Source organism: Dipodomys merriami, unplaced genomic scaffold (assembly GCF_024711535.1).
Source record: "Dipodomys merriami isolate MVZ:Mamm:240054 unplaced genomic scaffold, mDipMer1.0.p SCAF_4, whole genome shotgun sequence".
Classification (NCBI taxonomy): domain Eukaryota; kingdom Metazoa; phylum Chordata; class Mammalia; order Rodentia; family Heteromyidae; genus Dipodomys; species Dipodomys merriami.
In genome coordinates this window covers 9,191,315-9,212,382 of record NW_027205603.1, presented here as the reverse complement: position 1 = coordinate 9,212,382, position 21,068 = coordinate 9,191,315, and the positions used below count along the sequence as shown (strand labels likewise).

Here is a 21,068-nt window from a genome sequence, read left to right as displayed (position 1 = left end):
CAAACACAACTCTCTCTCTCTTACACACACACACGCGCGCACACACACACACACACACACACACACACACACACACACATACACACACACACATGAGGCCATCCAATAATTCTATGCAGCAATAAACAATTGGTCATTTTAAGTAACATTTAAAATAAGTATATAAAATATACTTATACAATGTAAAGTAACATGAAAACAAGATGCCAGCACTACTAGCAGTATGTGGCAAGCATGAGATCAAAGAGTTTCAGAAAAATATATAGAATCTCCATTTCCAACTAAATATACCACCCAACTCTTCTGATCATTCCCTACTGTATGCCCCTCACACATGAAATTTATACACACATGGAGGATACAAAGCTGCTGGCCGCACTTGCAATTTTCATTTTTTTTCACCAGCATGAGAACTCCACGAGACATCTTGTGTGGAAGATATAAAATATAAGACTTTTCAGAACATCAATAATAATAGCTAAGTCGGCTTTGTGGTCCAGCTCATTGTGACTCAAAGAGTGACTTTTATGTTCCAAATGCAGCCCATTGCTGGAACACTGTGGAATAATAATCAGGCTCCAGACTAGAATTGAGAAATCAGCACAGACCATTTTAACCAGATTCCCAGGTGATTTGCAAGCATGTTTAAAGTTTCAAGGGCACTGGCTCATCTCACAATTTCTAAGTCAGTTTTAGATCGTGAAGCCATATATTTATGTGGTTCTTTTTTTCCCTTTTTTGTTTTCATTTTCTTTAAGTAGTTGTACAATGGTGCTACCCTTCAAAATATCAGGTTATGAGTACAATGGATCTTGATCAATGTCACCCTTCCATCATTCTTCCTCATCTCCTAACCCTACTCCTTTCCTAGTTTTTTAAGATACGGATTAGAGTTTATGACTATATTCTCTCCTCCCCCAGCCTTCCCTTTTTATTTGTCTATTCCCCTCCACTTGACCCCAGTCCCCTACACCTTTTCAGTACCATTTAACCTACTCATCATTTTGTTGGACTGCGAATTAGTCTTTCTCAGGAATGACACAGCTTGAATTCTCCCTTGAAAATACCAGATATTAGTTAATGCATTTGTGTACACTTTGCATACAACCCTGAAGTGTGTATTTGTTCATTTATAAATTAGTTTTAGCTTCCACATAGGAGAGAAAACATTCATCTTGTGTCTTCCTGACTTCACTGAACACCCCCTCCCTGTAGGTCCATCCATTAGTTTTGTACAAGATAAAATCATCATTCTCTCTAAGAGAGAAATAAAATTCCATTGAGTATATACACCACATTTTCTTGATCCGTTCCATTTTTAAAACTTCACTTCAATTTGTAATATCTAGTATATGTATGAGTCAAGCGGAAAAGGTCAGATAATGTGATGTCAGGAAAATGAACCCTTAGATGTGTATTTTAATGTTTTTTTCTTTCATGCATGTGTTTCTAATGCATTTATAAGATTATCTCTTTGTTGCTTTGTATGTCCCTCCCCCACAGTATAACCCCTGCTTTCACTATATTTGATGTCAGTATAACTTGAGGAGGAGATGGGGAAAAACCAGTTGTTTAAGGATACAGGTGGACCTGTTGCAACAATGGGAAGTACAAGTTGTCATGTCCAAAATGATCTTTACAACGTCGGTGCAGGGGGGGGGGGGAGGAGGGGGAAGGAGAAGGATTGGGATTGGGGGGAAGGGGGGAGGCTGGGAAGGGATGTGAAGGGTAAACAAAGGAGGAGGCTGCAATGCTTGATAAGAAATGTACGCATTATCCTGCCCATGTAATTGTAACTCCTCTGTACAGTATGTTCACAAATAAAATTAAATTTAAAAAAAAAACTTCACTTCATCAGGTCATCCAAGGGCTTTTGGGTAAAGGGGGAAAAATCACATTCCATTATCCTTTTCAGAAATACTTTCATTGTCCTGAGAGAAGAAATATGAAAGTTCCAAATATTACATGTGATGAAGTGGTAAAAGCGTATCTTTGTTTTGGTATGTCACAAAGGAATTTGTGATTGATTCCTAAAGTGAAGAACAAGAAGATACCAACACTGCCCTGTGCAAATAGGATGCTGTCTGATGTTGAGCTTTAAGACCCTCAGTGATCCCAGACATTGAAGGCTCAAGCCTGACGAATTCCTGAGTCTCTGTCCCTCTCCATTCTCCCAGTCCTCACGCTTGCAGCAAGAGCTCCATGCTGGAAAATGGAAGAAGAGCCCATGAAGACAAGTGCCTTGCCTGCTGTATCGTTCTTGTGTTCACAGAGTGATGAGATTCACTGAAATCCATTTAAATAAGGCCAAATCATGAATGGAACTCAAGCTGATCCTAAAGTCCTGTCATTCCTGTATGTTTCTAAAACAATTACCACCACCACCCCAAAAAAGCACATTTTCTGGCAGTTGTCCAAAAGCTTGTGTTCAATTCTGACTAATCAACAGGGGCTTGTTGACTTTATGTCCAAGGGAAGAAAAGACGTACAAAAAGAAAGATCTCACAGAAACTAACAATTAGGACAATTACTTGTCAGCAGCTGGTAGATCTCTGCTTACTCAAGAGGAAAGAACAGTTGATTTCAACACATCTTTAATATCTACATGGGAAAAATGTTTTTAAAGAAGAAAAGGACAAGAGGCACATCAGTCTGCGACTGAAGCAAATTCACTGGAATTCTAACTTTTCCAATCCCTTTTTACCTATTCTTCTGAAGCGCCAGAACAAATATGGAGTCAGTGAGTACCAAGCTAAGTACAATAGCCTTTGTGTGTTTAAGGGAGATTTTGTGTTAATATAGTAAATACACCACTGTATTTTTTTCTGTTCTTGTTGTGTCTATAAAATGAAAATAGGATGTATTCTAGAGAATGGCAGAAAGGTAAGAAGATAAGTATGAACGCCATTTGGATGCTATTAGTCTTTCTGGAATACATATTACTTAGCAAGAAATACAGGCGGGAATGTCGGGTAGAATAATTGTGATTCCTGACATCGACTTTAAGAATTCTGGAAGTAAAAGGCACAAATTGTCTTTCACCATCATTCCAAGTATCAAGCAGTATAAACCACAATGCTGATTCCCAAAAGCTACAGAAAGGTCTTATAAACCACAATGCTGATTCCCAAAGGCTCCAGCAAGGTCTTATCATGATACTCCTCAGAGAATAGTCACTCTAGAGCAATTTGGTACTTTTCATCATTGAACTCAATTGGACAAAAGTGTTTTTCCAAGAAAGATACAATAATATTCAAAAATGCTATTTCAAGGGCCAAAGCTTTGATTTTTTGGTTGAGTTTTGTTCCCAAAACAAGTGAGTATACTTAAGCATGATTTAAAAGACTTTAGATTCCCAGTTCCCACCATCAAACCTCAGGACCACATGCACATTTTAAAAAAATCTCACTATAAACATTGCTGATTACCTTACGCTGCATTTTGTAGCTTCAAGACAAATCTCCTAGCAGGTTGAAACTTAACATGATTCTTATGTGAAATTTGCCTAGATAGAGCAAGGTCAAATAGAAATAACAAGTCACAGGAAGCTGGCAAGCCTGTATTTATTACCAGCTCCTTTATTGACTGGTAGTACACATTAGGAAAATACTAAACCAAAATCAGAAATTGTCTTATGTAAAAAAAAGTCACTGGGGTCAGGTGCTGGTGGCTAACACCTATATTCTTAGCTACTTAGGAAGCTCAGATCTGAGGATTTTCATTCAAAGCCAGTCTGGGCAGGAAAGTCCATAAGGTTCTTATCTCCAATTAACTACCAGAAAATCCAAAATGGAGCTGTCGCTCATAGCATCAGAAAGCTAGCCTTGAGCAGAAAAGTCGGAGACAGCACCTAGGCCCTGAGTTCAAGCCCCACAACAGACCAAAAATAAATAAATAAACAAACAAACAAATAGCAAATAAGTAAATAAAGTCACTAGGATTGCGTACAGAACCTGGGAACACAAATCCCACCAGATCTCCTTTGCCAAAAGGACCAAACAAGACAGTGTCCCTGGTCATGTTAGCCGCCAGCGCCTTTTCATCAGCTTGTACCCTTGCTCCCTCCTCCCTTCATTTAACTCAAAATCTCTGACCCTTGTGGTCTACATTAAGGTACAGAATAGAGAAATTAGATAAATAACAAAATCACAGCTGCAAAATACAATGGCTTGCATTTTGAGGGTTGTTAATCTGTCCCACAAGGAAATGGGAGTTTTCACTGCACAGTTGATTTGGAAAGTGAACCAAATCCAGAAGAACTCAAAGTGTTCCAAGGATCTGTGTTGTCCCCTTTCAGTCTTTTGGGTTCTAGCTCCAGGCAGGCAGTCTATATCTTTTATGCTTTTTAGTTCAGCTCTGTTTCCTCTGTCCCATGCCCCCAAATAAAGGGAGGCTCGGGAAAGAGTTTGTTCCCAGCTGCAAGTTGCTATAACGCCATTGTTACAAAAATAAGGCACCATTCAACAGAAGTCAGGATTACCTCTTAAAGTAATGATGTGACATCAGTTTCTCATCCCACCATCACTTTAGTAGGTCAGCCAGGGCCCTGGAATCACACACTGGCTAAGGTCCTGAAGAGGCCATTCCACACCAGCTATTTCTAACATCTATAGCATCCCAACCACCTGAACTTCTAATCTGCTAAAAATTTCTCCCTTTATAAAGGAGCCCTGTGATGTTTTCACACTGTTTTCAAGATCACATTGTGTCTTCTCCATGAACTTGAGTTCTTTTCCTACATACTGTTTCAGAGACTAGCAAAGCCAAGTGAGTGACACCTAGTTCTCAAAAATTATTAGCTTGTCACCTGTGAGGAAGACTAAAGCTAAAATATTCAGATTGAGAAAGAATGTACAAGCAGACATTGTGCATATACAGCTCAAATATACAAACAGCCCTTTGTTCAGAGTTGGATCAACACTCCTCAAAATGCAATCCCTTGTTACTATAGCTGTGGTTTGTTATTCAGGATTCCAACCCCACCCTCTTTGGCATCCAGGTCAAGAAGGCAAACCACAACCTAGGAAGAATTCAGACCAGAATGGGCAGGTCTTAATTCACAACTTTCAACTTCCCTATTTTTCTATTCTTCCTTCCAACTCAGGAGCAACCACAGAAATATAAATAAGTTCCTCACACCCCTTTCCTGTGATGCTGCTTCTAGTCAATTCACCTCCGCTTGCCCGTGTCAACAATCTCTAATCACCGAACACTTGAGGTCTTCTACTCTTCTATGAAACGTTCTTGCTTGTTCACTAAACACTTTCCCCACTCTCTTATCTTTCTCTGTATCTCTGGAAAAGGTGGCTCCATTCTGTGGCCGCCTAAATATTTTCTGTTTATTCTCATTTGGGTGGCCATTGCTATAGTCACAAGATTTAATTGATTTTACTTTTTGAGTAATGTATATTTTACAATGGTCTCAATCTTGAATTTGTGTGTGTGTGTGTGTGTGTGTGTGTGTGTGTGTGTGTGTGTGCGTGCTCGTGCGTGCACGTGTGTGTGTGTGTATCTGCCAACCCTGGGGCTTGAACTCGGACTGGGTGGTTTCCCTGAGCTTTTTTGCTCAAGGTTGGCACTCTACCACTTAAGCCACAGTTTCAGTTCTGGCTTTTTGCTGGTTAATTGGAGATAAGAGACTTTCCTGCCTGATCTGTCTTCAATCCTCAATCCTCAGACTCAGCCTTCCGAGTAGCTAGGATTACAGCCATCAAGGCCTGCCTTCAATCTTGATTAATTTTAAGAGACTGAACTCTATCGCTAAGACCTGAGGAACCCTAAAATCAGCCCAAAACACATCCTCTGTGGGCTCATACTCATGCACTTGCTCTCCAATCATCCTGACCCTCTCATATCATGATATAACCATAACAAAAAGCAACCTATAGCCATACAGAAACCAACCATCACAGTGGCTCTGAAACTGTCCTATTTTATGGCACCACCAGCCCTACACCCAGCAACAACCCCACCAACCCTATGTATATGGAGTCAGATGGCCATCCGACAAAGCTTTTCAATAACTCTGCCATACTGCTATGCACTTGGTGTAGATGCAGTTTGCACTGCCATGAACAGGTTATCCATCAATTAAACTCTTTCCAATCAAGTAAGGGTCTTCCTAAATGGCCAATCCTGGGCAAAGTCTCCTTATTAACACTGAACTCCTAAGCAGGATTGATCATCCTCTCCTGCAAGCCATGCAGTTTTACGTACACATCACACATGCGCAGGGTTGATTTGGCTGTGGTGGTTAGAGTTGAGGGGGATGATGATCCTTTAGCATCATCACCCTGCAGAGCTCTGTGATCTGCGTTTGTGAGTAAATGCATTCGTAGGCAATTGACTGACTTGGCCATTACATTTAATGACATTGAGTGTGAAAAAGTCTGAAAGGAGTTACACTCCAAGAATAGAATGCCTTAGAAAGACTAAATCAAAGTTCAACAAAATAAACACCAGGAAACAGATACTTGAAAGGGGTGGGTGGAGTCAAGGAGAGTTGGGTAGACAAATGTAGAGATGGAGGAAGGGGATAATGTAGTCAGAAATGCAGTGCATATCCTACAAAATTTTTTTTAAAAAGTGAGGGAAGGGGTGGTGGTTTGGGAGGGATGGGTGAAAACTTTGAAAGAGATGGTACTGATCAAGGCACAATGTATTCATAAACCACTTTGTGGAATGGCAATTCCTTTGTACAACTACTTAAAGATAATAAAATATAAAATCGATAAACAATTATAGTTAACAAAATACAAAAAAAATTCTAGAAGGTTTAGATCAGGATGCAGGGATAGCAGTAGAGGTGGGCCGCATAATAAGAAGTAGATTCACTAATCCATCTCAATTATCCAGCATATTCACCCACCTCAATCTGGGTGGTGTTGTCTTGCCCATCGTCCAGGAGCAGGTCAGTGAAGCCTCGCGGCTCTGGAGAGTCTTGGCCTATGCTTGCTCGGTTTGTGTCTACCGCCTTCAGAGGATCCAAGTTCCTTTTCCAGCGGTGGCTGTACGCATGCACATCCACGTGCACATCCTCTTCTGCTCCAGGAAAGCCTGGGGCCACTTGGTACTGCCAGCCTGGGAAAAGAAAGAGAATGTGTAAACTCCAGGCATAATTTACTAACAGTCCATCTACAAGGGAAGTAAAGGTGAGTGGACTTGTCGTAAAAATGGAAAACTAACAGCACAAGGAAAGCAGCTAACTTGAGTTATAGAAGCATCTTCAAGTGCTGTATAATTGCCACCTACCACAAACTGTGACAGAGATTCACGGCCGATATTGCAGTATCTCTCAAGCTAGTGAGCAGCCCTATAGCAATGCCTTTTCCTTCTCTGTTCAGACACAGGCTTTGTAAACATTCTCTAGCTGCTCTGAGAAAGCAAGTGAGAAGAATCCTATGGAATGAGACTGAGCTATCTGCAGTTTGTTCAAAAATGAAAGGCTAAGATTATGCCACACACACAAAAAAGGCATAGAATAGTATCTGGTCCCACTAGCTTTTCTGAAGAGCATCTAAGTGGCCATTCAGATTTTCATTGTACTTTTTCAGAGACAAGAAACTTATTCTGTACCCCAAAGAAGTTCATTAAGAAGCAAAATTCTGAGACTACGAGGGTGTATATTTGTATCTATTTCACATGAACAAGGCTGGCTCAGAAACATCAGTGCCCTTGTATGGGTTAAGTTCTGTAAGTGTGCAATGTACCCTGTAGTTTACAAGACAGACCTGGTCCATTGCCTAACTCATTTAATAATCAGAGCCCTCAGCATGGATCACAGCTGCTCTTGTCCATCCACGCTCTCCTCACCTTGGGAACTTGTCGGGATAGTAAAGGATGACAGCGACAGGCACTTATAGAAATGGATGGGATGGCAAGGAGATCAAATCACAGAGGTATTTTAAAGCCATCTGCAGGGAATGGCCCCGGTGACCCAGCTCTTCTTGCCACTAGAGGAGGGAAAATTAGATTTAATCATGACTCCCAGTCTTTCATTTCAACAGGTCAGCAGGGGAAGGTCTTCCACCAGGATTGGAAATCCCATTTCTGAGCAAGAGGAACAACCTTCTACCCAGCCATTACTAAGAGATGTGAATGGACAGGCTTTATAGCTATTAGGGTATAGGTTCAAAAAAGGCTCAAAGAACAGGGATTCAATCACATCTCAGCTATTCCCCTAAATAGGAGAACACTCAAGAAGATACAGTGTATTTAATGAAGCTTACAATATTACTGAATCAGCTACTTAGTACTGCTAATCACAGCAGGGCAGTCACAACCATGTTCCTTTCAACTCAAAAAGGTGCTAAGAATTCTTCTAGATGAGACAATGAATTGAAAAGATCACCTATATAATCTGATGCCTTAGTCAGATACAGCCAAGAAAGAAACCCTTCATGGTACCTCCATCTATCCCTTAAAAGGATCTCAGGATCCAAAATAACCAAAGCTCCACTATAGCAGATAGCCAAGAGCCAGAGAAATGGCAGCCAGAGAAATGTGCTTAATTTATTGAGCTCTATGGTGAAAGAAACTCGTGTCCACTAAGAGTCACACATGGTCCCTAGGCAATCTCCTGGCACCAAGGTTTCAACAAGCACATCCAATCAGTATTATCATTGTCACTCTAGAAAATGCCTGTCTCTTTCTAGATACATTTGTCCAACATACAGGCCATTCAACAGTATGTAATTATTTTAATACTTTTTTATTGTAAAAATACTGTACAGAAGGGTTACAGTTACATGAGCAAGGTAATGAGTATATTTCTTATCAAGCATTGTTGCCTCCTCCTTTGATTTTCCCTTACCATCTCTTCCCTCCGACCTCCACAACCACACCACACCCACCCCGCATGAATTGTAAAGTTCGTTTTCAACATAGTAACTTGTACATCTCATTGTTACAAAGGGTCAACCTGTATCCCTAGTTAAGCATTTTGTTTTTTCCATTCTCCCCAAATTAGAGAAGTGTATACCCAAGATGCAGCGTACTGACATCAAATACAGTGAAAACAAGGGTTATATCATGGGGGAGGAACATACAAAGAAACAAAAAAAAAAACATGGTACATTATAAATACACTAGAAGCAGTAGCAAGAAAGAAAAAAACCACTTGTTTCCCTATGTTGGGGTTCATTTCTCTTAACATCATCTTATCTGGTCATATGTGCATAGCTTTTTACCTTTTCTGCTTGTCCCAGACATATACCAGTACGCAATTATTGACTGGTTGACTGAATGAGGGAATGTAGTCACTGCTGATTCTTTGTTTGGAGCCAGAAGCATAGACCAGGCAGAATTGAGTCATGGGAAAAGTACTGTGCAAAGGTTCAATAGACTTGGGATAAAATTCTGTCCTTTTAGGGCTTGCTGACTGTAGAACCTTGAGAAATGTATACAACTCTATGCTTTAGTTGTCCCATATTTTAAATGGGACTGAGAATATCTTCCCTGAAAAAGCAGACACTGTTTATGAGGAATGTGTCAAGCCTTGAGACCTATTATTCTAGGAAAAGCTGCATAAAGCAAATTTATTTGTCTCATTTATATGTCCTGCCTCATTATCAAAAATATATGAGGGAGTTTAAAACAAACGTAAGCAATAAGATTGCATGATAGTTAGACAAAACCTCCTAGCACAAAACGTGGGTCAGCATCAGAAAAGTACACTTGCCTTTTGTTCAGAGTAGTAGCTGTGGGAAAGTGCTATCATTGGAGATTTAGGTGTATACAAACAGCTGACAGACCTACACAAGACCTTACTAGACCATCAGACTTGATAAGAAATGGTAACAAACATAAAGCAATAAATAGATTACACCTTCCCAGAATGTTCAGTAGTATTTAAGATGACAGACAAATTAAACACACAAAAGACTCAACTTCAACCTGAGGCCTAGCATGTCAATCCTCTAAAGACGAAATTAAGTGGAAATAACCTAAAACTTTCAAAGAGTGTTCATTTAAAAACTTCAATAGAGAAGTTTAAAGCAATATTTGAATGTTGGATATCCTTTCTTCTTTCCTTCTTTCCTTTTTCTCTTCCCTTTCCCTTTCTTCCTTCCTTTCTTCCTTCCTTCCTTCTTTTCCACCCAGCTACCTGCCTTCCTGCCTGCCTGCCTGCCTTCTGAAGTACTAGAAGTTCTATTTCTCAATCATCTCGAATCTCTCTCTCTTTCAATTTCTCTTCCTAACCTGTAACTCTAACAAAACAATGCCAAGGAGCATCGACTGGTGATCTTCATAGTTTGCATTTAATTTGAAATCTAATGAATGTATCCAGCTCTTGGTCCTGTAGTAACTATACAAATTTATTCTTTAGCTGGATATGGGTGACAGTGAATTGAGTTAGACAGATAGAACTCTTGTATAACATGTGACTGTGTGTTTATTTTTCTCCTTATAAGCTTCAGTCTCCAGAGTATTTTGTGTTTTTCTCCCTTTCCCATTTCCTTTCATTGTGCCATTTAAGTTGTTGTACGGTATCATTTTTATTGACATTAGTTTGTACATAGGATTGGAGTTCTGTGTGGTGTCTCCACAGTTCTTTGCAGTGTTCACTGACCAGTACTTGCTTACATTACTAACCACTACGGACCACTGGCTGCACCCATAGACCTCGGCTGGCGCCTGTCCACCCACAGACATTCTGCTCCTATCATCTGAACTTCAGACATTGAAAACCAATTATTGTTGCCTCTAATTGGGCTTGCAAAGAGTAAGCAGGATTTCGGGGAAGGTCTGACAGGCTTTCTAATGAGAAGATTTGTGAACTTCAGCCCCAGTCTCTGTGAAAATGCATCAGATTGCCATGTGAAACCTCATTCTTTTTCTCTGGCTCATTCTTTTTCTCAGGTCGGCCTGAGCACGTGCAGTGGTAGCACTGTTACATGCATGATCAGTAGGACAGGGCGCATCAAGACAGAAACATGATGTTGCTTAGATGATATTGGTAACATGTCTGAATGATTTTTAGGGATGTAAAAATCAATAAAAATGGATATTTTACAGAAACCAAGACAGAAGAAAAGCAGAAGGACCACAGCTTGTTTATCTATATAGCAAATCACTCATCTGCATTTCATGAGCTTTGGAACTCATGAAAATATTTTAGATTATCTTTTAAGTCGGCCCCAAAATCAATTATTCACAATCAAGACAAAGAGATTCGTGAGCTGTAACTTCTCCTTCCTTAGTTGTAGTGAAAACAAACTCAGTAGGAGGGATCTCCAGGAATATTCTTTGTGAACAGACTGTTTGCATTCTGTCTAGTGGACATTAATTAAACCAATGGAAAACCTCCACAGGCAATCTTCGCCAACATATTTGACTAGACTCATTAATCATATACCTTGTGAAAACAATAGGTATACTCTAATGACTTCCATTCAGATATAAGGATAAAAAACTATAAAATATCCATTTCTTTATAGACAGCATATAAATTGATTTTGATACATTATTAATTGCAGTAGCTGTAACTTATTATTGAGGAGGGTACTGTTTTACCACTAGAATATCCTTATAAAATCCTCATAAGGACAGTTCATTTGAGAAGAGAACAGGAAACATATACATATAGTTATATTATTCTTTATAATACCACAGGTATCTTTTTTTGCCATCCCACACTAAAAGCAAAAGTAAAGAAAGTGGTGCTGGGTTGGAAATATTAAGGTTAAGTCATCTACAAGTGATTTTTATTTATATACCACATATTTAACAGCTACGTATTGAAAACATTTTAACATCATTCCATATACATGGCAACCACCAGGAAGCAAGTGCATGAATCCACATGCATCCCATAAAACTAGATTCCAGGGACTGGGAATGTGGTTTAGTGGTAGAGTGCTTGCCACCTTTCATAAAGCTCTGGGTTTGATTCATCAGTACCACATAAATGGGGGGGGAGGGAGCAGAAGTAGCGCTGTGTCTCAAGTGGTAGAGTGCTAGCCTTGAGCAAAAGAAGCTCAAGGACAGTGCCAAAGCCCTGAGTTCAAGCCCCAGGACTGGCCAAAACAAACATTAAACTCCATTTCTACCATTCCACCTGGCATGCCTTTTGTTCTGCACTTTCTCAGTAAACTCAATCACCACTGTGCATTCAATGCAGCGAAATACACAGAAATACTTGGCAAAGATGGACTTCCATATGGCTTTGCATCTCAATTTATTGCAGCAGTGAAGAGGAAATTCTGTAAAAATAGTGATATCCTTGGTTACATCCAATAATGAACTGTCTATCCCATTAGCTTGGAGCTCTAGATTGATGGCATTAGAGAATAAGGTAGCTACAGAAGATAAAGATAAATCATTTTGTCAAGAGATAAAACTATGAAAAAAAAACCCACAGGACCTGTTTCTGACCACTCCTCTCTCATCATCCTTCACCACACAAAATTCGTCAATAATATCTTGACTAACAAAGTAGTATCTTCCCTCTTCGCACTTCCTAGGCAATCTTACCAATCCTCAAAAAAATCCAGCTCAAATGTTGTCTTTTTTAATAAGTTTACCTTTGACTCCCCTCCCCAGAACTGAGTTTTCTTCTACAATGGAAAACCTCCTTTTACCTGACTCTAAATGATCTTACCCTATCTTCGCTTAAATATGAGACTGTGCAGAGATAACATAGTACGCTGAAGATCTGTTCATTAGAAAAACCTTTTGCATCCATGCCCCTTGGGTGACATCTAAGTAGCCTGACAGAGGGTCACCAACAATTCTGTAACTAGGGCATGGTGGTACATAACTGTAATCTCAGTTACTTGGGAAGCAAGAGTAGTAGGATCAAAGTGTGAGACCAGGCAGGTTATCAGTAGAAGTCAGAGCCTGTCTCAGAACAAAAATACAAACACAAGGGCTTGGAGTTTAGCTTAAATGATAGGGCACTTGTCTAATAGATGTGAGGCCTTGGATTCAAGCCCACAAACAAATATAAAACGTAACCAAAACTAACTAACTAAATAAATAAATGGCCTCACTGGATCTAAACTATTCCATCAAATAGAAAAGTTTATACCTTCCTTCAGGAAAGGCACTTCCTCTATGGAATTTAGTTACAAGTTAGATAGAGGTAGTTAAATGACAAGCTGGTTCAGTTATGACATTTACTCAAAGACTCATGTTTCAAAAGCTTGGTTCCCAGTACATCAATGTTCAAAGGAGGTCCAGTTATGAAGGCTCTGATCTCAACAATGAATTCATTCATGTATCCATGAACTGAATACCTGAATGGACTATTGGGAGGCCATGGAAACTGTGAGTCAGGAACTAGTTGCAGGAGTTAAATCATTGAGAGTATGCTCCACCTCTCCCCTACCCTCATCTTTCTAGTCTCCCTTCCTCTCATCTCCTCTCCTTTCTTCTCTCCCTTTCCTTTCTCTCTGCTCTCTTCCCCTCCCTTCCCCTCTCCTTGCCTTTCCTCATCCTCTTCCTCCTGCTCCTTCTCCTCCTCCTTCTGCTTTCTCTGTCTGTCTCTGTCTCTGTCCTACCTTTACTTTTCCTTCCCCTTACAATGAGATGTACTTTCCTATTTTTCTGCCATGCTATCCTGGCATGCCAGAGAGCAAGAAACACTGGAATCACCTGACCATAGACTGAAACTGTAATCCAGAATAAACATCACCTCCTTTAAGTTGCTTTCACCAAATACATTGTCACAGATTTGGCAAGTTTACTAACACAGAGACTAAGTTTCTAGTGAACTTCCATAAAGCACAATATTTCATATGTATTGTCTCCTTACTAGAGAGAAGGAAAATAACAAAAGAACTCTTGGAAATCTGACTGGATTACTGAGCCATTATCCATGTGCCTTTCCATTTGCTGACTTTGCTATGTAGACTTCTGCTATGATAGGTCGTGACCAAAATGTGAACACAACCTAAGTGTCTTGATTTCACATCAAATCAACAATGGTCTTAGGATAGCCTGACACAGGGAGAGTTCAATATAATAAAAGTCTCGTTTAAGTGTTAGGAATAGTAAAATTAGTGGTAGTAATAATTTGTGTGTGTGATCAGTACAAGCATATTATGTTGGCATCTTACATAATATATATATATATATATACACCCATATATATATATATATATATATATATATATATATACATATAAAATAAAGACAAATCAATGAACACCCCTGGCCATGGTTGTTCATGTGGAAGAGTGTCTCAATGTAAGCATGCAATCTCTCATTATACTTTTTAAGATTTCAATCTGTGAAGGCCTCCATTTTTCTGAGGTGAGTTTCAGTCAAAACTAGGTCACTGGGCAATTGGTTGACATCCAGCAACACTATGTCTGTACTTCATCTCTGTCTTTTTCAGTTAGTGAAATCAATAAGAAATACAACACATCTTTGGCAAGTGTGGACATGGTTCAGTGGGATGGAAACATTACAAAGAAGGTGAAGAGACCTCAATTTCAAATTAAAAGTGGAAAATAAGTAGTTAAGAGTTTCATCTCTAAAGAAGCAGAGAAGTAGAATGATAACTATCCACAGCAAAGCAGCACACGTCCTGCACAGTCTCTATTTGCTGCTACTTGCCCTTCTCTCACTTCCGGTCATTGTGGCATTCTTGGTTTGGCAGGGTCCTTTTCTTGATGAAGAACATTTGGCAGTATAAGAAAATTATAAAGAGCTGGGTGCTGGTGGCTCACGCCTGTAATCCTAGCTACTCAGGAGGCTGAGATCTGAGGATCATGGTTCAAAGCCAGCAGGGCAGGAAAGTCTGTGAGACTCTTATCTCCAATAAACCACTAGAAAACCGGAAGTGGCGCGGTAGCTCAAGTGGTAGAGCACTAGCCTTGAGCTGAAGAGCTGAGGGACAGCACCCAAGCCCAGAGTTCAAGCCCCACAACCGACAAAAAAAGAAAAGAAAACTATAAAGAAAATAAGAGCAAAGTATATTGGTCCACCCCTATAATCCCAGTTTATGCAGGCAGGAGGCAGAGATAGGAAGCCAACCTGCATAAAGAAGATAGTGTTTCCAACTCAAAGCACAAACTAGGCATGGAAATGTATGCCTGTCATCCAAGTTAGGTCAGAGTCAGAGGTGGGATGATCACTGTCCAGGCATTTGATCAAAAACATATGTCAAACCAATTTACTTTCAAAACTATTACATAGATAAGCCAGCACATTAATTCGAGAAGTGAAACTAGTAAAATAAGACAATAAAAACTATGAAAGCATGCTCAGCCTTTTAAGCACATATTAATAAAATTAAAGACAACTTGAGGGGGGAGGCGTGGGAAAGGAAGGGATAGTAGGAGAAAAACAAAGGGGGTAACAATGCTTGACAAGAAATGTACTCACTACCTTACTCATGTAACTGTAACCCCTCTGTACAGCATCTTTACAATAAAATATTTTAAAAGACAATATGAATGTTATCTTATAGTTTATTAAAATATTAAAGATAAACATAATTTTCTAATAAATTTTTCTAATAAGGCTATGGTTTTCTAGTAATTCTGATGATATTAATGATAATTACCCATCATATGATATTAATAATTAATTTCAAATACATTCTTATGCTGTTGTACTTATAAGTACAAATATATGAGGAAAAATAGGTGGTAGACTGAAAAATGGGTTGAAGCTCGGTCTAGCAACCCAGTATCAAAATGGGGGAAAACTTGCACAATAATATTGAATATATATTATATCATGAAAGGATTGGAAAGTTATTGAAAATAACTATTCACATGGGTGAGAGTTTTCTATTTAACAGTGTTGTAGAAATTTTAAAACAAAGAATTCAACAAATCTCAACCCTGGTCTTAGTGTATAGATGATAATTTCCCATCTCATAATAAATTTTAAAAAACAGTTGTTTTAATAAGTCAGGACATCAGTTGATTTTTCAGTTAAGTTGCTTAGACTTAAAGAACAAATTCACTTCCATATGAGCTGGAAGTTTTCAAATCATCTATAAATAGGTAATAAAGATTTAATTACAACTAAGACTCTACCTTTGAATGAGATCCTTGAGAATTTTCAGAGTTGTCTGGCATGATGAATCCAGAAATCACATAAAAATTGTATGTCTGTAAACCCATATCATTTATAGAATGAGAAGGTATAGTTTTTCTTGAATTTTATAAAAATTTGCTTCTCCTAAATATCTGTTCACTTTATCTCCAGGTTTATATGGTGATCATCGTAAGGAGTAATTTTACAGTGTTTATGATCTATCTCAGCAACAAAAGTGTATTATTACACTTTCTTTAGTTATTTAGCTAAATGTCTTGTTAATATATCTAGGTTCCTCAATGTCATCTATCAAATATTTCATTTTTGTTCTCAAGTTTTCATTTTCATTTTTAAAAATCATGTGTTATAATTGTTTAGAGATTCCATAACACAATGGGTAATAAAAATTACTTTGGTAAAGTACCTTTGCATTTATATTCATCATTAGCCCACCTAAACTTCTTCTGTTTCCTGTCTTGGGAATGGCTGATTTTAAAATGAGAGTTCTGCACTAAGAACTAATTCCCAATGCAAGAAAAGTATGACTCTGTCAACTAGGGAAACAGCGAGATAGAAAAATCTGTAAACAAGGACCAGTCATGGCCAATAGACTCTCTTGGGAAAATGTGAAAATTGGAGCCAGAATAGACCAGATGGAATCAATTGTTATAATAGTGCCCAGCGTCACAATGGAGTCCAAGTGCCTAGGGCCCCAATCACCGAAGGCCTTCTATTAAATGAAGGCTGCCAGATGTCTGATAGACTCAATCTCATTCCATATTCTCATCACATCCTATTTAGTTTGTGGGATGAGAATCCACAATGGCTCGATCTTTAGCCCAAACTGACTCAGCTGTTGACTATAAATGACAGCCAGCCCATGGACTACTATCAGATTTTGATTTGCAAACTGATTTAAATCAGATTACATCATTATCAAAATAGCTCCAAATATCTATAGTCTAAATGACCCCTACAATTTTTTTTGGGGGGGGTCTGATTGTGGGGCCTGAACTCTGGACCTGGGCGCTGTCCCTCAGCTCTTCAGCTCAAGGCTAGCGCTCTAGCACTTGAGCCACAGCGCCACTCCAACTTTTTCTTTTTGCTTATGTGGTGCTGAAGAATCGAACCCAGGGCCTCATGCATGCAAGGCAAGCGCTCTACCACTGAGCCACCTTCCCAGCCCCGACCCCTATAAATTTATATGAGGTTGGACATGGTACAATAATAGCACTTTTTATTTCTTCATTACCAAGTTATCTTTATTGCTGTTTAATTTTAAAAGGAACAAGAAAAAAAAGAAACTTCCTTCAATTCTAAGGTGTTGTGTTAGCTGTAACATTAAGCGAGTGACTCAACTATTCCAAGTCAATAAAAGATGATGCTAGGGAGTGGAAAATACTGTTTGCATGCACATGCTGGTCCTGGGGCTTGAACTCAAGGCCTAGCTCTGTCCTTTACCATTTTTCATTCAAGGTTGGTATTTTTTGGGGGTTGGATGTGGGACTCACACTCGGGCCCTGGAAGGTGTTCCAGAGGTCTTTAGCTCAGGGATATTTTGAGCCACAGTTCTACTTCTAGTTTTCTGATGGTTCATTGGAGATAGTAGTCTCACAGACTTTCCTGCCCAGGCTGGCGTTGTACTGTTTCCCTCAGATCTCAGCCTCCTGAGTAGCTAGGATTACAGGCATGAGTCACCAGTGCCCAGCTCACTGTTGGTATTCTTGCACTTGAGTTACGGTTCAACTTCTGGCTTTTTGGTGGCTAACTGGAGGTAAGAATCTCAAGAACTTTCTTTCCCTGACTGGTTTTGAACCACAATCTTCAGATCTCAGCCTTTTGAGTAGTTAGGGGTACAGGTGTGAGCCAATGGCTCATTTTCTTGTAGTTGAACTCAGTATTATTTTCCTGAAGTAGTACAGCATTCTGAAGTTCAATGTAAACAAATATACCCATTTCCATGTTTTCTATATGCCCAAGGGGTAAATATAGTGCACAGAAATGCTTCTTTACCCACAGAGCACACATTTCCAGACACCAATTGGCTCCCTGAAAGCTCAAGACAGTACTTAACTCAGAGACGTATGGCTCTCCTATCCTAAGCACTTGTCAAGCACTGTTACCTATAACTAATAAGTTTGAGGTATGATGGGAAAAGTAGTAGGATTTCCTTTCCCTTCATCACAATTTCCGCAGGCTTGTTCATAACTTCACAATTTCAAATATAATCTTTCTCCTTTCCTTATTCAGTCAAGAATGTCCACTTATTCAAGCAAAGGAAGCACTTTATATCTCTTAGGGATATCCAAATCATCCCTTCCTACTTCTGTGCTGGGGAGCTATCATTACGTAAAATAAAGGATATTTGTATTGATCCGACAGCCAAGATATTATGACAGACAGTGCACACTCTGGACAGAGAGTATATACTAGGTAGAAAAGTTGGACAAAGGCATGGGTTACATTCCAATCAGGTTGCAGAGAATGGTGTGAGCTTTTATCATGCTAAGCTGAACAGTATGCAATTTAAAACTGATGAACTGTTTGTTTTTGGAATTTTTCAGTTAATATTTTTAAAATATAGAGTTGACTGTGGCCAAAGGAAAACAAAGAAAGAGAAACTACAGATACAGGAAAGTTGGCATGTCTGATTTGACCAGGTTGCTGGGTCCCTCCTCAGCCTGAGAGTGTGGTCTTTGGTCATGAAGACAAAATGGATATTACTAATCACTAATTATTGAATATCATTTCGGAATAAAGTTGGAAAATACAATCAGGAAATCTACTTCACGGTCATCTTACTACATCTTAGGGTTGTATATATAGGGTAAATAAAATATATACAGCTTCAAAAAGTTTACAGTGTAGTTAAGGCCTAAGAGATTATATAAAATAAAGAGCAATTTGTTTTTTCCCTTCCCCTCCAATGGGGATACAGATGGACCTATTGCAACAATGAGATGTACAAGTCGTTATGTCGAAAACGAACCTTACAACTTTGGTGGGGGAAGAGGGGAGGATTGGGTGGTGGGGTAGGGGGAGGATGGGAAGGGATGGGAAGGGGAAACAAAGGAGGAGGCTACAATGCTTGATAAGAAATGTACTCATTATCTTGCCCATGTAATTGTAACCCCTCTGTACAGTATTTTCACAATAAAAAATAAATAAATGAATGAATGAATAAATAAAAATAAGAAAAATGAACTTTACAACACTGGCCAGGAGGGGGAGGAGGGGTGAGAGATGGGAAGGGATGGGAAGGGAAACAAAGGAGGAGGCAGCAATGCTTGATAAGAAATGTACTTATTACCTTGCTCATGTAATTTTAACCCCTCTGTACATTATTTTCACAATAAAAATAATAATAATAAAATAAAGAGAAGCCAGGCACCAGTGGCTCATGCCTGTAATCCTGGCTACTCAGGAGACTGAGATCTGATGATCTTGGTTCAAAACCAGCCCAGGCAGGAAACTCTGTGAGACTCTTATCTCCAATAAACCACTCAGAAAATGGGAAGTGGCACTGTGGCTCAGTGGTAGAGCACTTGCCATGAGCAGAAGAGCTGAGGGACAGCGTCCAGGCCCAGAGTTCAAGCCCCGCGACCAACAAAAATTAAAATTAAAAAAATAAAGAACAAGCACAATTAAAAGCCACAATTTTAAATAAATAAATATAATGGTCTACTATAATTTAACATACATTATATTATATACTTAGATGTATGTATATATGTAATATATATGTAATATATTTAAAAGGCCAAGAGGGAAAAACTCAATAACCAATATCAACATAATTACTAGAAATATTTACACAACTGGCAATCACAAATGATTTATCTTAATGAACACAAACATTCTATCAATAGATAGAAATTAGTCCTCAGATTTTTAAGTAGATAAGCACCATAAATAGAAAATTCCCAGAGAAGAAAATTAAATACAAGTGACTATATTAAAGTGTTTCACATTTCAAGAATTCTTGACTACATTAATTTAGATTTAAAGTAAAATTGTACTTGTCAGTATTTAGCAAGATTTTTTTAATGTATTGAACTCTAATAGAAAGTACTATATCTATTCATTTTCACCAAATTTCTATGGGTTATATGTATTTCAGTCTCTAGTATAAAGCCTCCTAGTGTTTGATATTGTGGACATATAAAAAGTTAACGACTATGTAAAGAAAGTTACCTAGTGCTTGAATTGAGAGACTAAAAATTTAAAGGTGTAAGCACACACCAAAGCAAAGCACTGATCTACATTATGGTTCTACTTGCCCTTTCCTCTAAGGAATTCAAGATGGGTGCTAACTTTTTGGTTTAGCTTTCTGGGATATCTACATTTTAAACTTCTCATAGAACATACTACTTTTATAGGCAAAGCATTAAAAATTATCTCTCCATTGTTTTGGATATTTTTATTATCTTTAAGTAGTTGCACAAATGAATTGCCATTCACCAAAGTAGTTCATGAATACAGTGCATCTTGATCAATGCCACCCCTTTCAACATTCCCATCCACCACTCCCAACCCACCCCTCCCCTCACTTTTCTTAATTTTTAGGGTATGTATTTAGTTCTTTTGCCATTTAACAAAGCAGTTCATGTATATAATGCATCTTGACCTATGTCATCACTTAAACATCTTCACCCCCCTTTGATTCACCTCTTCTCTTATACATCTCAATTCTGCTGTGTATGTAATGAATTCTTGTCTTCATTCTCCCATTCTCCTCCCCTCATTCATCTACCCATCTCCCCTTGTCCCAACCTTGAATGTACCAATTTTCTGGTATTGATTTTTTTGACTTAATCTTTTTAAAGAATTATATTGCTTGAGCTTTCTATAGAGTTTAGTATACTTCCTTAACTCATTTGCATCCTCTTGCTTACCAGTCAGTGTTTTTTCTTATAGATTTTTAGGCACATACCAGCTACCACAAATGAGGAAAACCTAGAAACCTGTGCTTCTCTGGGTCAGGCTTACTTCACTTAATACAATTTTTTTCCAAGTCTTTCCATATCCTTATGAATGGTATAGTATCATTCCTTCTGATGGATGAGTAGCTG

At 38.7% G+C, this 21,068-nt stretch overlaps 1 protein-coding gene across 1 annotated transcript in view; it reads right to left on the bottom strand.

The window, feature by feature from the left end:
- The window catches only part of Plxdc2 (plexin domain containing 2), a 391,989-nt gene that overhangs the window by 222,389 nt on the left and 148,532 nt on the right, over positions 1–21,068 (bottom strand). The window contains exon 3 of the mRNA XM_069990475.1: positions 6,869–7,080. Coding sequence (XP_069846576.1) covers positions 6,869–7,080 — 212 coding nt within the window. The remainder of the gene's footprint in view (positions 1–6,868; positions 7,081–21,068) is intronic.